The 13,089-nt window shown below is 37.2% G+C and overlaps 1 protein-coding gene across 1 annotated transcript; it reads right to left on the reverse strand.

Annotated features, from left to right (window-relative positions):
- Window positions 1-2,092: 2,092 nt before the first annotated feature.
- LOC134846323 (serum paraoxonase/arylesterase 2-like) lies at window positions 2,093-12,251 on the reverse strand. The gene is made up of 5 exons (XM_063863629.1): window positions 11,924-12,251; window positions 11,097-11,258; window positions 9,540-9,854; window positions 8,415-8,622; window positions 2,093-2,536 (listed from the first exon to the last, which is right to left on the reverse strand). Exons 1-5 carry the CDS (start codon window positions 12,101-12,103, stop codon window positions 2,262-2,264), a joined length of 1,140 nt encoding a protein of 379 aa, XP_063719699.1. The 5' UTR covers window positions 12,104-12,251; the 3' UTR covers window positions 2,093-2,261.
- Window positions 12,252-13,089: the final 838 nt, after the last annotated feature.

The following is a 13,089-nucleotide window of genomic DNA, read 5'->3' on the forward strand; positions in this document are numbered from 1 at the left end:
TTATTATTATAATTATTATTAGAGGCACTTAGCACAGTGGTATTGCGTTCACTTTGAAATCGTCAGATTGTGTATTTGATCCCATGCCATGGCAATGATAGTGTGTGAGGACAAGCTCTCACTTGACCTCCTGCTTCAGGTCTACCACAACCTGACCAAATTTGGCTGCAATAGTGGTACCACGTAAAAGTTCTAGACGCAAAAAACGGCCTTGAGTCGCAAAAAACAGCTTCGCACAGCAAAATAACACTGTCTGGAATGTGGGGAGATAATACTCATGGACTATCCTCGACAGGACTGTTAAGGCCTACTGATAGCTCCTCTGCGATTCGCAGGAACTACAATTATTATTATTATCGTATTTAAACTTTACTTTGGATATTGAAAACAGCTATGTTTGGAAGCAGAAAAAAAGGAAGACTCAATTTAAGCTTTAATAACTCCAGAAGGGATTAATCCAGATGGTTTTTGAAAATTTGGTTACTTGACAGTAAGCGACTGAAACTACGATTAATATTGTACATTAGTGTAGTAATCTCTACCATTAAAAAAACCTTTTAAAGTCAATAATCTACAAAAAATTTTATAGCAAAAAGAACACTCAAAGCAGCAAAAATTAAAAAGAATTTCAAAGCTTCTCTAAATTGCAAAGTTAAAGTTTTTCAATTTTTTCCTTGTGAAAAGCAAGAGTATTGCAAAGTGGTCTTTAATTTTTTCCATTCTGCAAGCAAAGTTGTTCATAAATGCCGCTGGTGGAATTATGGACTATCCCTAAATATCTGTTCCACCAAGCAATAGAGGAACAACATTGAGCAACCTTCAAGCAAAACTAACCAACAACAACATGCTTGCAATGGAAAAACCTGTTCTCTTTGGAATTTTTTTCTATCTATTCGATTTAAATGTATTGGGATAAATTGATGAACTCATTGGCTCTGTATTATGTCGTTTATTGATCAACAAGGTTTTCGTTTGCGCGTATGCATCCTGAAAGTGGGACTAACTTTTTTTTCGATATCATAGGTATTTTATGAAAAAAAAATCACCTATAAGAGGGAACTTCTCAAAAACTGTCATTTTTGCTAGCGCGATCAAAATTTCCTAATACTAAACTTATTTTTACGGGCAACAAACTAACTGTGTGTGTGAGATTTGCTTAATTTAAATAGTGAGAAAAAAATGGATGTTTCTTTTTCCGGTTTGTTTTCATCCCGGATAGTTATAGTCGCGCCAGAATTTTTTTTAGATACGCATGGAAATGTGATTGAGCGGCATGTTTTCCCAGTCTTGGACATTAATGCAAAAAACGTTCAAACAAAAAACTAGGTTTGATCATAGCAAAACCCATTTTTTATTGAAACAAAAAATCATACATACAGTGTTACAACATATGTACCGAGTGGCCTTGGAATACAAACCTTGCCATATTTTTGCAACAAATCTTGAACCAAAAGATATGTTCTCTTGCTTATTACTTGCAAAATTTTCCTACAATTTGGAGGCTTGAAGCCCACTTCCAATAAGCCAGCAAGATTTTGTTTCTACTGAACAATTAAACTTCTTTTTTTTACGAAAGAAGCCAAAAGTTTCAAATTTGGTGCAAAGTTTTCAAGTTTCGGAAAACATTCAGTAATGACTATGATTTTGAGCCAAACTGGCTCGCGTACTTGTTTTTCTTTTGCTGAGTTCCTGCAACTCCGCTTAAGGTATACTGTCTCAACAGTCGCGGAAGTTTTAGCATGCCAAATTTCGGTTGCAAAACACTGCAAAAACCTTTTTTTCTCTGGTTTCGTCTGTCTATAATTGCCCAACTCGGATCACTCCTTTCAACACGGCAGCTCAGATGGCTTAACTGAGGCTACGATTAATTTGCATCATAAGTCGTCTTCAAAGGAAGAAGAATGACCTCAGCTTCTGCGACGACTCTCAATGAAGATCCTGGAGCGAATCGGTTAAAAAAAGAAATGCAGAAGATTTAAACTGAAAGTTTATTCTTTGATTTTCAGAAGAAAAGTGGATTTTAAGTATTAAAACAACAGTGATGTCAAATGATTAAATTTAAATTGCAAAACGAGGCAAAAATTGTGACGAAATGAAAAAAAAATCAGCTCCAAACCTCAGCAAAAGCATGACAACTACAAACAATAAGTCAAAATAATTATAGATTTGCCGTTAAAGAAAGGAAGCTTTCGATGTTAGAAACACAATTTTATATGAACGGCTTCTTTTTTTGATTTTAACTACAAATATATAATACTCATTTAAATAGTCCATCTATCCACTATATCATTGGCCGTGTAGGGGACATTTATCTCGCAGTAAACTAGACGTTCGAATACGGATCCGACAAGCAGTCGAGATTTCCAGTGGGCTGCACCAGCCGATCCCATTAATATCATCCCATCATCCGAGAACACTTCGTTGATTATGGGCGCCCTGTTCGCAATTGGGTCGTAGGATATTTTGATCACCTGAGAGGCGGGAGCTATGGGTCCTTTTTTCAGCTGGAAGATACGAAAGAAAACTGGATGCGAGCCTGAAAAACAGCAAGTCAAGTTTGGTTTAGATATTGGTTCAAAAAAACACTTAAATGTTCAAAGGAGTTAATTTTAACCCGAGATAAAACCTACGTTTTTAAAATTAAAAACTTATTTTAATACAAGTTTCAAAAGTGACGGGGTGGGAATATTTGTGTTCGAGGGTTTTTTTGTCCTGACCATTTTCGGCTTTTCAATTAGCCATTTATTTATGGAATTTTATTATATCATTTTAAATGTATTGCTGCCATGAGCTCAATTTTTACAAATGGCAAATTTTGCATAGGGTTTAGAGAGTGCCAATTTGACAATTTGAGATGACTAACGCGCAATATATTTCGCGCTGATAACGCGTAAGCGGAAATTTGATCCGACTTAGATATTAGTTATCGTTCCAAATTGAAATTAGGCATGCTATTTGGTGTATTTAACTCTTTGATATAGGAGAAACATCTAACGTTAAACCTTACGTAGCGTGTTGGGGATGCTTTTTGAAAAATCTGCAAAAAAAACTATTTTTTCTTTGAAAATTTCATCCGTTTTCAAATAAACGAACACTGCCCAACAGACCTTGGGAAGCAGTCGAAACATTCCGGGCTTTGTTTTGATACAATTAACGTTGTTGTTTCGACTTTTGTAACGAAAATAACAGAATTTTTGTGCTCGGGATGGGTTTTTCTTCAGACAAATTTCGAATTTCTAATTAGCCATTTTTGAGCGAATTTTTTTTACATCATTCAAAAATTATTGTTGCCTTGACCTTAAATTTGAAAAAAAATTTTACCTAAGATAATTTAGCGTAACGTTATATGGGTTTAAAGATTGCCATTTGGGCCAATTTGGACAATTAACGCGCGATATATTTCGCGCTATAAACGCGTAAGCGAAGATAAAATCCGTCTTCGAAATTCATCCAAATTGGTTGAAGGAAGTTTATTTGCCATAATTGTTTGTTACTAGGAGCGAAATTTATCGCGTTGAACTTTATATGGCTAAGAGGGGTGATTTTCACAAAAAATTTCAAATTTCATATCTAATTTTTCATGTTTTTACTGCTCCACAGACCTTAAAAGGCAGTCGGAACATTCAGGGATTGCCCTGATACGAGCAGTCTTGTTTTGCTTGAAATTGAGTTTTCGAAATAAATAATTTTTCTGAAAGAAAAACGTTCATATAAATACTGTTAAAATCAAAACACAGCAGAAGCCTGCAAGAGGTTATGCTGTGTTTTGATACAATTTATTGTACGAAACTGTAGAAAAATATTAGGCTCATTTACTTGGCTTCTTTCATTGTATAGTTAAACGAATTATCCAGGGCTATCATGTTTAAAACAATGGGGTATAAAACACTTTGTCAACATAGCTTTTTGAAACACTCCGCCCCGCATTTTAATTTTAGGTTGGAAAATTGTTCTAGCGTTGTTATAATGCAATGAAAATATTAACTTTTGTGAACATCGTGGACAACGAAATGCTTGATATCGTACTATCAACCATTTTGTTATAACAACAAGACTGCTAGTATCAAGGCGAGGTCCTGAATGTTTCGACTGCCTCTTAAGGTCTAAGGGGCAGTAATAACATGAAAAAATAAAATGTAAAAAAAATAAAATTAAAATTGTTTTTCAAACGTTTGAGATTTTTTTTTGTAAAAATTGTACCCCACACGCCTTATAAAGTACAAAAGGATAGATTTTGCTCCTTTTAACAAATCATTTATGGAAAAAAGCTTCTTTCAACCAATTTGGAACGATTTCTATGACATATTAAATCTCCGCTTACGCGTTCATAGCGCGAAATATATCGCGCGTTAATTGTCCCAAATTGGCCAAAATGGCAATCTTTAAACCCCCATAACTTTACGAAAAATGATCACAGGTGAAATATCTTTTCAAATTTGAGCTCATGACAACAATACCTTTCGAATGATTTTAAAAAATTCCGTCAAAATGGCTAGTTAAAAACTCGAAATTTGTCTGAAGAAAAAAAACCCACCGCGAGCACAAATAATAATTGTTACTTTTGTTACGAAGTTCGGATCAACAACAAAAGTACAAAAGTTATGCTTATCGTTTTTAGTACAAAAGTTATGTTATTTCATAATATTTTCAAAAGAACTACTTGAAGAGTTTAAATAGACAATGATCAATTATAATTGATTTTAAAAAAATCATTACAATTGGTTATACTTAAGTTGATCGTAACCCAATAAAATCCTTTATAATCAACAGTTTTTCAAGAAAATAAAATATTTATAAACAAAAAACTCATTATACTCCACTGTATTATAGTACAATAATCCATTTTAGCTGAACAACCCTGAAAATTTTCTGAAGGCGCTCTTGGCGTCAATATATAGTAAGTGTGAGATGCGAGCGGTCAACTAAATCATTCAAAAGTGAAGACTCAATAAAAAATTTCAAAAAATGCCCAAATTTGCCGTTTGTTGTTTTTTTTTTAAAATCAGATGTTTTGTTAAATCAGATTTTCTCAGTTGGGCAGCTAAAAAAATCAATTCGATTGACCCCCCAGAGAAACGAAAAAATTTTAAAGCATTGATATTCTGCCACATTGAAAAATCCAAGGTACTCGCATCCAAGTTTAGGCGTAAGTAATCGATTATAACCGATTATTATGATGATTTTTTTTACAATTATAATTGATTATCGTTACCAAAATTAGGTGTTTAAAAGATTTATATTTGACTATTATCGTGATATTTTCCAGGAGTTTTTAATTTTTTATAATCGTTAAGAAAATCTCTAACAGAGAGATCTCTTGAACACTTTGGTTCATCTGAACACAACGTTTTACCACGAAACAAAAGTTTCATAGAGATCCTGTCATATTAGTGAAAAGTTTCCCGGGGTAGATGAAAAAAAATCTTCCGAATCAATCATGAAATAAATCAATTCGCTGATGCTTTGGTGGTTAAAAAATTTTAAATATGCATCACAAAACAACTCTAATGGGGAAGAAGTGGAAAAAAACTTATAAATTCGAATCGATTGGGAAATTTCAAGAACATTTTCTCTTTTTTCATAGGATTTAACGTCTACAAAAAGCATAAAATATCAGCAATTTAGATGCAACTTCGAAGACAAAATGGACAAACAAAAAGAAACATAATCAATTATAATTGACTTTAATGGATTTTTGTGCAAATCTAATGAATTAGAAATTTGAATAAAAATTTGATTTTAAAAAGAGAGATTCTAATCGATTATTAATTGATTAGAATCGATTGTTTCTCAATTTTAGTAAAAATGGTACTAAAACCGTAATATAATCGATTATTAACGCTTGAGACTGGATGCGGGTATGCACCTATTTATACATTTATCAGAATTACGTGAAGGAGTTCGGATGGCGAACTTTTAAACCACCTTCAGCTGAAACACTATAAATAACAATCTAGAATTGGTGATTCTACTATATTACATGCTATAGTAACCTGAGCGTAACATTGATTCGCCATTAAGTTAAGCAGTAGAGCAAACAAAGGGTAGAGTTCAAAATACTTCAATCTTCAAAGATATTGTCCCTCCTATGCCAGAAAGTAAAATTTGACAAAATCGGCGACCCCCCCCCCCCCCCCCCCAAAAAAAATCGGAACTAAGAAAGCTGTAAAAGAGATGTTATGAAACTCAGAGGAGCGACACTAGAGATGATTGGACCCGGGCATACAAAAAATAGGACCCCTCAGACCCTTGGGGGGCAAGTGATAACGGTTCCCTGGAAGTGTAAATGGCCCTATCAAAACTCGGAAACTAGCGCCGGTTTTGGGCTCAAACTTTGTTGTAGGCCTAGTTAAGGGAAACTTAAGTTGAGAATCCCAGACTCCTAGGAACCCCACTTCCGGTTTTATGCCCTAAGCAAACAAACCCAGCCCTAATTTCTGGAAGTCGTTTCTCGGCCTCCAATGAGTGCAGGGAGCTGAAACTTGGAGTAATGATAGGTAGTGGCAAGATACATCTTGTATTATAAATTGAACCGAATCTAGCGGTTGAATTGGAAGCTATTAGCACTGAAAAAAACATCGCCCTAGACCGGAATAGGCAATTCAGGCGTAATGATGAACGGTGGCATAATGATTTTATTGCGGCAATGGACATAAGATACGAACCACGAAAAAGACCCTTTATGTGTGAAAAACCTCCGGTGACTCCTTCCGGTTTTAATTGCCTTTTTCCGGAAAAAGTGATAATGGACCTTAGAAATGGGATAAATTTTGAAGTATTAATGGTAGATGAGTAAAACTTGGTAGTTAGGACCCCCATGGGACTCTAAACCCAAAAATGGAAGTTTGACCTCGATTGACCCCTGGGTGACCTCAAGTTGACCTTTGGGCGTCTTGATCCCAAAATTGCATGGAAAACCCCAAGATTAAAAACGAAAAGTGGCGTATTCCCCAGCCCAACCCCTGGAAATAAACATGGGCCACCTTGCTAAAAACTGGGAGGAAAACTTATAATTAGGGAACTAGACAGAAGCTGAAAGAGATTTAGTTTTGTATTGCAACCTTGGAGTAGTAGAGTTATTTCAAAGTGGACTAGGTAAACATTGGGTTCAGTTTAGCTTGGCGAGTGATCTATTAATAGCAATTCAACTAGACTAAAGAAAAGTAGTCCCAGACGAAATTGATAGTAATAGGACCGCTCATGAGAATTAAGTCTCATAAATATTATGAAAAGACGGGCAATTTACTTGGCTCTCCGGAGGTGACTTTTTGGTTCAATTTGACCCCTAATAGACGAACTACCTTACCCTGAAGGTCGGGATTGGGATAGAGGACAGATAGAAATTTTAGATGCTTGGAATGAATAAGTTACCCATTAAAAGGGCCTCCCCTTACCCTTGGGAGGTCGGAACGTTAGCGGGATAATTAAATGAAGACCTTGGGAGGGTTACTGAGTAAACATAGCATGGTTTGAAGGTTGAGTTGAACTCGAGGGCTGAACTCACTGAGGTCAGGAATTTGCTGATTAGAATCGTATGACATTTGTTTGCTTGGTCAAATTGTGGCACCTACCGCATACCGGGTGGTATCTAATAAGCGTAAAAAGATTGACAAAAGAAACCGAAGTTGGCACGTGGCAGAGTTGGCAGGGGATATAGTGTTAAACATGTGCGGACGGATGATTTAAGCGGATGTCAGGACTGATAGGGAATGGCGTGACTTAACTTCATATTAAAATTTGTAGTATTATAATCCATTTATAATGGTATGTAATCGGTGACTTTTAATTTTACAGAAACTGACAGTAAAATGAAACATACAATTGGTTATGATCCTTGGGCTCTGCAATTTTTTTTGACACATTTGTTTGATAACTTCATTTAAGTTTTCAATTTCTATTTCTTTGTTTTTAGCGGCTGGCGGATTATATCGCAGTACAAAATTTCCCAATGACATCATCTCCAGTTCAAAAGGTTTTAAATAGTCTTTTTCTAACAAAAAACACAAAACTGCCAACATTGATATTAGTTTTTTTCGAGCAATTTTTAAGCCCCCGCTTAGACTTTGTTTTTCACTTGATTCATTTTCCATTCCAGCCAATTTTTAGCTATTCCACGGTTTCAAATATAAGTTCTCTCCCACCGAGTGGCTTAACGAAAAACAAGGCAAACCACCTGATTGTTTAAAACGAACCACCTCAAAAAATTTTCAAGTCACTTTTAAAATTTTTGAGGTGGTCGCGTCACTGTGAGTTTTTTTAGGGGCTATAGCAGGATGATACCATGGGAAAAAAACCTATTATTGAAAAAAATGGGTTGTAGTTAGTCGGTGGTTCAAAATAAAAGATTTAAAAAGTGGGGGAGTTTTATGTGGGGGAGGGGGTGCTATAATGGCATGGAGTCCATTAAGTATTACCGATCCACAGGTCCCCACTGTCGTGGTCTATCTCGATGTTGTCTGGGTGGGTGTGAGTGGCGATGCTCCTCACATGTTTCAGACTCTTGTCCTTCTGACTCACGTCGAACACCTGGATGTCACCCCCCACGAACTCCGCCACATAGAGGTGTCGTCTGTCCCTCGTGATGGCCAGCCCATTCGGGTAGTTCAGTCCCTCCCACACAACCTGTCCCAGATAATCAGTAATACAACTTAACGATATTCGGATGTCTGTAACTATCCCCCCCCATTTTGCAAAAGGAAAAGATTAGTAACTACGTACAAAATTCACATATGCTTAAACGTTGAGTTAGATAACTATTGGGGTGGCAAATCGTTACTAGTACTAAGGGGGGGGGGGGGGGGGGGTGTGTGATAGCTGAAGAGATCCCAATATTCACCCACACAAGAAAAAAATCACTAAAATGCTGTTCTGCTGTGTACAACCAGGGGCGGATCTAGGATTTTCTCGATATGGGGGGGGGGGGCGGATTTTCAAAAACATTTCGAAAATTTTGAAAAACAGTCCAAAAAAGGCATTTTTAGGCACTTTTTGGAAAATTTTGACCAAAAAAATCGCGTTTTTTCGGCGCGCGCTCCCCCTCAAAATTAGTATATTGGCGCCAAAACTGGATTTCTTAAAAGTACCAAAGAAGGGACCCTTTGGGTCGGCAGGGGGTCGAATCCCTGAGAAAAGACTTGTTGAAAATGTTTTTCTGTGCAATGCTGTCTAACAGAAGCTGAAGTTCAAATAGAACCTGATGATTTTCATCATCTACAATTTTCAGTGGGTGGAAAATAATTGAATAACAAAATTTGTTCTCACAAACTCTCCTTAAACACCAAAACACGCAAGGTCACGGCAAAGTTTTTTTATGCTTCCTTTGTTTTTTTATTCTTTACTTTAAGACCATTTATCCACGGGGGAAAGGACCAACACAAGAGCTGTACAGCTCATCACGGCGAACCGCTGTTGTGCCCCTGCTTACGAACTACATGCAATTTTTTTGGTTATTTTTCTGGACTGGGTAATGTTGCTTCACCCTCAAGCAACGAGCACCTTCTTTTTTAGCTCCTTCTTTTTTATCAGGATAGTATACCAACCTTCGCTTCTGACCCGTCAACGTGGATGACCCTTCCCCATTTGAGGAAGCCGAATATCTCCCAATATTTTCCCCTCTCAGAAGTGCTGTACTGGTCAATCGTCGCAAAGAAACTGTTCTCCCCCGTCGGCGCAATGTCGTTTATGTTGTAAATCAAAGGATGTCTGAAGGCTTTCTTGAATATTAGCCGAATGTTCGCAAAGTCGATGTCGAATACTTCTATTGCGTCTCCATCTGGCCGATGGTTCACTAAGAAGAGAGAAATTCGCCCAGTACGCTGGTTTTCGTAGAATGCGATTCCATGCGGGTTGAAACCCTAAAGTTAAAAAATTGTTTCCTGAATCTCAATTCGAATCTTAAACTCAAACAGCCTGAACAAATGACTTTTCTACTTCTAAACGCAAATGGCCTGATTCTAACCTAATACATTGGTTATTCTAGGCAAACGCAGCCAGAACATGAGCTATTCTAAGCAAACGAATCTTGGGTAGTCCTGATCAGGGGCGGATCTAGGATTTTCTCGAGGGGGGGGGGGGGGCGGATTTTCAAAAAATTTTCCAAAATTTTGACGACCTTTTTTTTTTTTTTAGGTCGACCAAATTGATTTTTCGAGCTCTCCCAAAGCACTGTTTTGCCCCAATTTTGGCAAAATTTTCTGCGCCGCAGGCAAATTTTTGAAAAAACAGTCAAAAAAAAAGCCGTTTTTGGGCACTTTTTGATAAATTTAAAAATTTTGACAAAAAATAGCGTTTTTTTTTTGGCGCGCGCTCCCCCCTCAAAGTTAGTATATATTGGCGCCGAAGGCGCCTTTAGAAAAATTTTAGGGTCGGTCTGCCAAAAATGGATTTCTGAAAAAGTATCAAAGGGGGGACCCTTTGGGTCGGCAGGGGTTCGAATCCATGAGGGGGGGGCGTCCGCCCCCCCGCCCCCCCCCTAAATCCGCCTCTGGTCCTGATACAAGATCTTATAGTAAAATGTTTTTTTTTCTACTGTTTTTATAGTAAAAAGAAGCTCGTATACAGTTTTAATAGCAGAATTTTTGCATAACTTCACCATTAGTAACATCAGAGTATGAGGTGCAAAGGTTAATTATTCAAAATACTTCAAAGTTTGACCTTGAGGTGTTCCACATTAATGTACAATAAGGAATTAAATTGGAACATAAGCTGCGCCTTTCTTTTTCCGCACAAAAATTATCTTCTATTGGCGTTTTTAAACTCAACCAATCAAATTCGAGCAGTTTTGTTCCGACCGCGTCACTCAAATTGACAGCTGGAAGGAACTATGGATTTTCTAGTGCTTTTTCCGCCCAAATTTGACGACATCAAAGAAAACTCGTAAGAAGTCAAGTCTGGTATCACATCCCCGTCCTCCCCCTAACACCCTATAGGGTCTGAGCGTTCTCTGTTGCTTGCACAGCAACCGTCTTTGATGTTTTTTTTCTGTGTTCATATTTTGAGATCTGTGGATAAAGCCACAAGAAGAAAAAAGACACCAAAAAGCCTGATCGGAACAATCGGCGTTTGCGTGCTAAGCTGAAAACAGGATACGTTCTCACTGTTGGGTCGTAGTTGGAGCTGAACTGGAACTTGGTCACATTCTGCCAGGGATTCGTGAAGTCGAACAGAAACAGGCCCGAGTTTTCCACCCATGTCATGTTGCGTCCTGCCAACTTGATCCCCGATCCAATCACCGCTAGTCCATTTGGCAGCACGATCACCTGTCAAATAAGTAAGCTTTGTTTATTTTCAAAAGTAGGAACATCAGTCTCAGCTAAGAAAATCTCAGCATCAGAAATTGGTGGTCTTCTCTGTTATACGGCCTAAAATTGCCAATCAGATTGGAGAATGAGTTTCGAGAATCAGATTCGAGAATCATATTCGAGAATGAGTTTCGAGAATGAGTTTCGAGAATCAGATTCGAGAATCATATTCGAGAATGAGTTTCGAGAATTAGATTCAAGAATTATGTTGTTGAAAAGAATCCGATTCTTTTCAACATAACAGAAAGATGAGTTTTGGACGTATAACAGAAAAGATCCAAAATTGGCAGTAGAATTTCGTTGGCTGTGTAATTCACCTTGCTTCGTGGTCTTCCATACGACCGTATTCGGTCATATTTTGAGCAACGCACCGGGACCTGAGTAAGCACGGCCAGTTTGAGCGCTCGCGGCATATTTTCAGGTGCAGTCATTATTAGTCATTATAACTATATTTTTAGGTCGATCCAATTGATTTTCTGGGCTCTCCCAAATCACTAAAAAGACCCTATATTGACCAAACTTTCTGCGCCGTAGGCAAGTTTTGCAACAAACAGGCCAAAATGGCGTTTTTTTCCTTTTTTTCGGAAACTTTCGACCAAAAAATCGCGTTGTTGGGCTCAAACCTTTTCTGCTCCGTATTCTAAGCCCTCGACAACTCGACAGGGTCCAGGGTAGTGGTTATACACATGTTTGCCAATGTCCAGGAGTTTGAACACGTTCGCCTGGTACTGCATATAGAACCCCCCGATCGCCACTATTACTGGCAGGATCCCCCAACATATCAAGTTCCCAAGCCCCCCCATAAAAGTAATAGGAGCAAGATATAAGTTCAAGTTGGTTTGCAAATAAAGATGCGAATATGCTAACAAATTAGTTTTGAATTCGAGGCGCGGTTGCGCTTTTAGAGGTTAATTGAAAATATACAAAGTAGAAAGAAACTCCTTAACAGTTCTTGACGGCAAACCGCAGTGAATTTCAAACAAAGTGGTTTTGACTTCGGAGTAATTTCAATTCTTAATTACTTGTGTCGATGCACGAAACACTAGGAAAGTCGATTTGTCATAACCTTTGGAAATTGTTTTAATTACGATTGTTTTCGTCAATTTTCAGCTTTAAGCGTTCAGATTAGCTATGTGTGATGATCTGACAAATCAACAAAGTTGAAACTTTTAGAAGGAAAAAAGCAATGTTTTAAACACGTCAAAGAGCATGCCTCAACCCAATTTGAAACATTTTCATAGACGTGTTTTTCTCCGCTAACACAAGAATTGCACGAAATACATCGCGCGTTAATTGTCCCAAATTGATCAAGTTGGTAAAATTTAAACCCCTATAAGTTTACACAATTGGCCAAAGGTGAAATACTTGTTTTAGATTTGAGCTCTGAGCAACATTTTTTTTGCATGATAAAAAAATGCCGTCAAAACTGGAAGTTAAAAGTTAAAAAGTATCTGGAGAAAAAACCATCACGAGCACAGTCATTCTCTCATTTTCTTCATAAGTAGTCAGAACAACAAGTATCAGAGGCTTGTTTAGCTGTATAGTTTGTTCCGATTATTTGGGAAATTATCATTAATTACCATATGATGCAGCTCATAATTGCCTAAGTTTCTTAATGGATGGTGTTCAGAAAAATTTTTAAAAGTTTTTTCTTAAGCGTATCCTGTTTTTACGGAATTCCTTTCAGAAACGTTCCAAGCTTATACGAAATTTTTTTATAGATTTCTCTAAAAAATTTCAAATTAAAAATGATACGGAATCCTGTTTTTACGGAATTCCTTTCAGAAAC

The sequence above is a fragment of the Symsagittifera roscoffensis genome, chromosome 5 (genome assembly GCF_963678635.1).
Source record: "Symsagittifera roscoffensis chromosome 5, txSymRosc1.1, whole genome shotgun sequence".
Classification (NCBI taxonomy): domain Eukaryota; kingdom Metazoa; phylum Xenacoelomorpha; order Acoela; family Convolutidae; genus Symsagittifera; species Symsagittifera roscoffensis.

Coding starts and splice junctions, on each gene's coding strand:
- LOC134846323 (XM_063863629.1), bottom strand. CDS start 12,103: ATGGGGGGGCTTGGGAACTTGATATGTTGGGGGATCCTGCCAGTAATA. Junction 8,623..9,539: donor TTGACGGGTCAGAAGCGAAG/GTTGGTATACTA, acceptor TATCTGGGACAG/GTTGTGTGGGAGGGACTGAA. Junction 2,537..8,414: donor CAGTGGGGACCTGTGGATCG/GTAATACTTAAT, acceptor GCTGTTTTTCAG/GCTCGCATCCAGTTTTCTTT.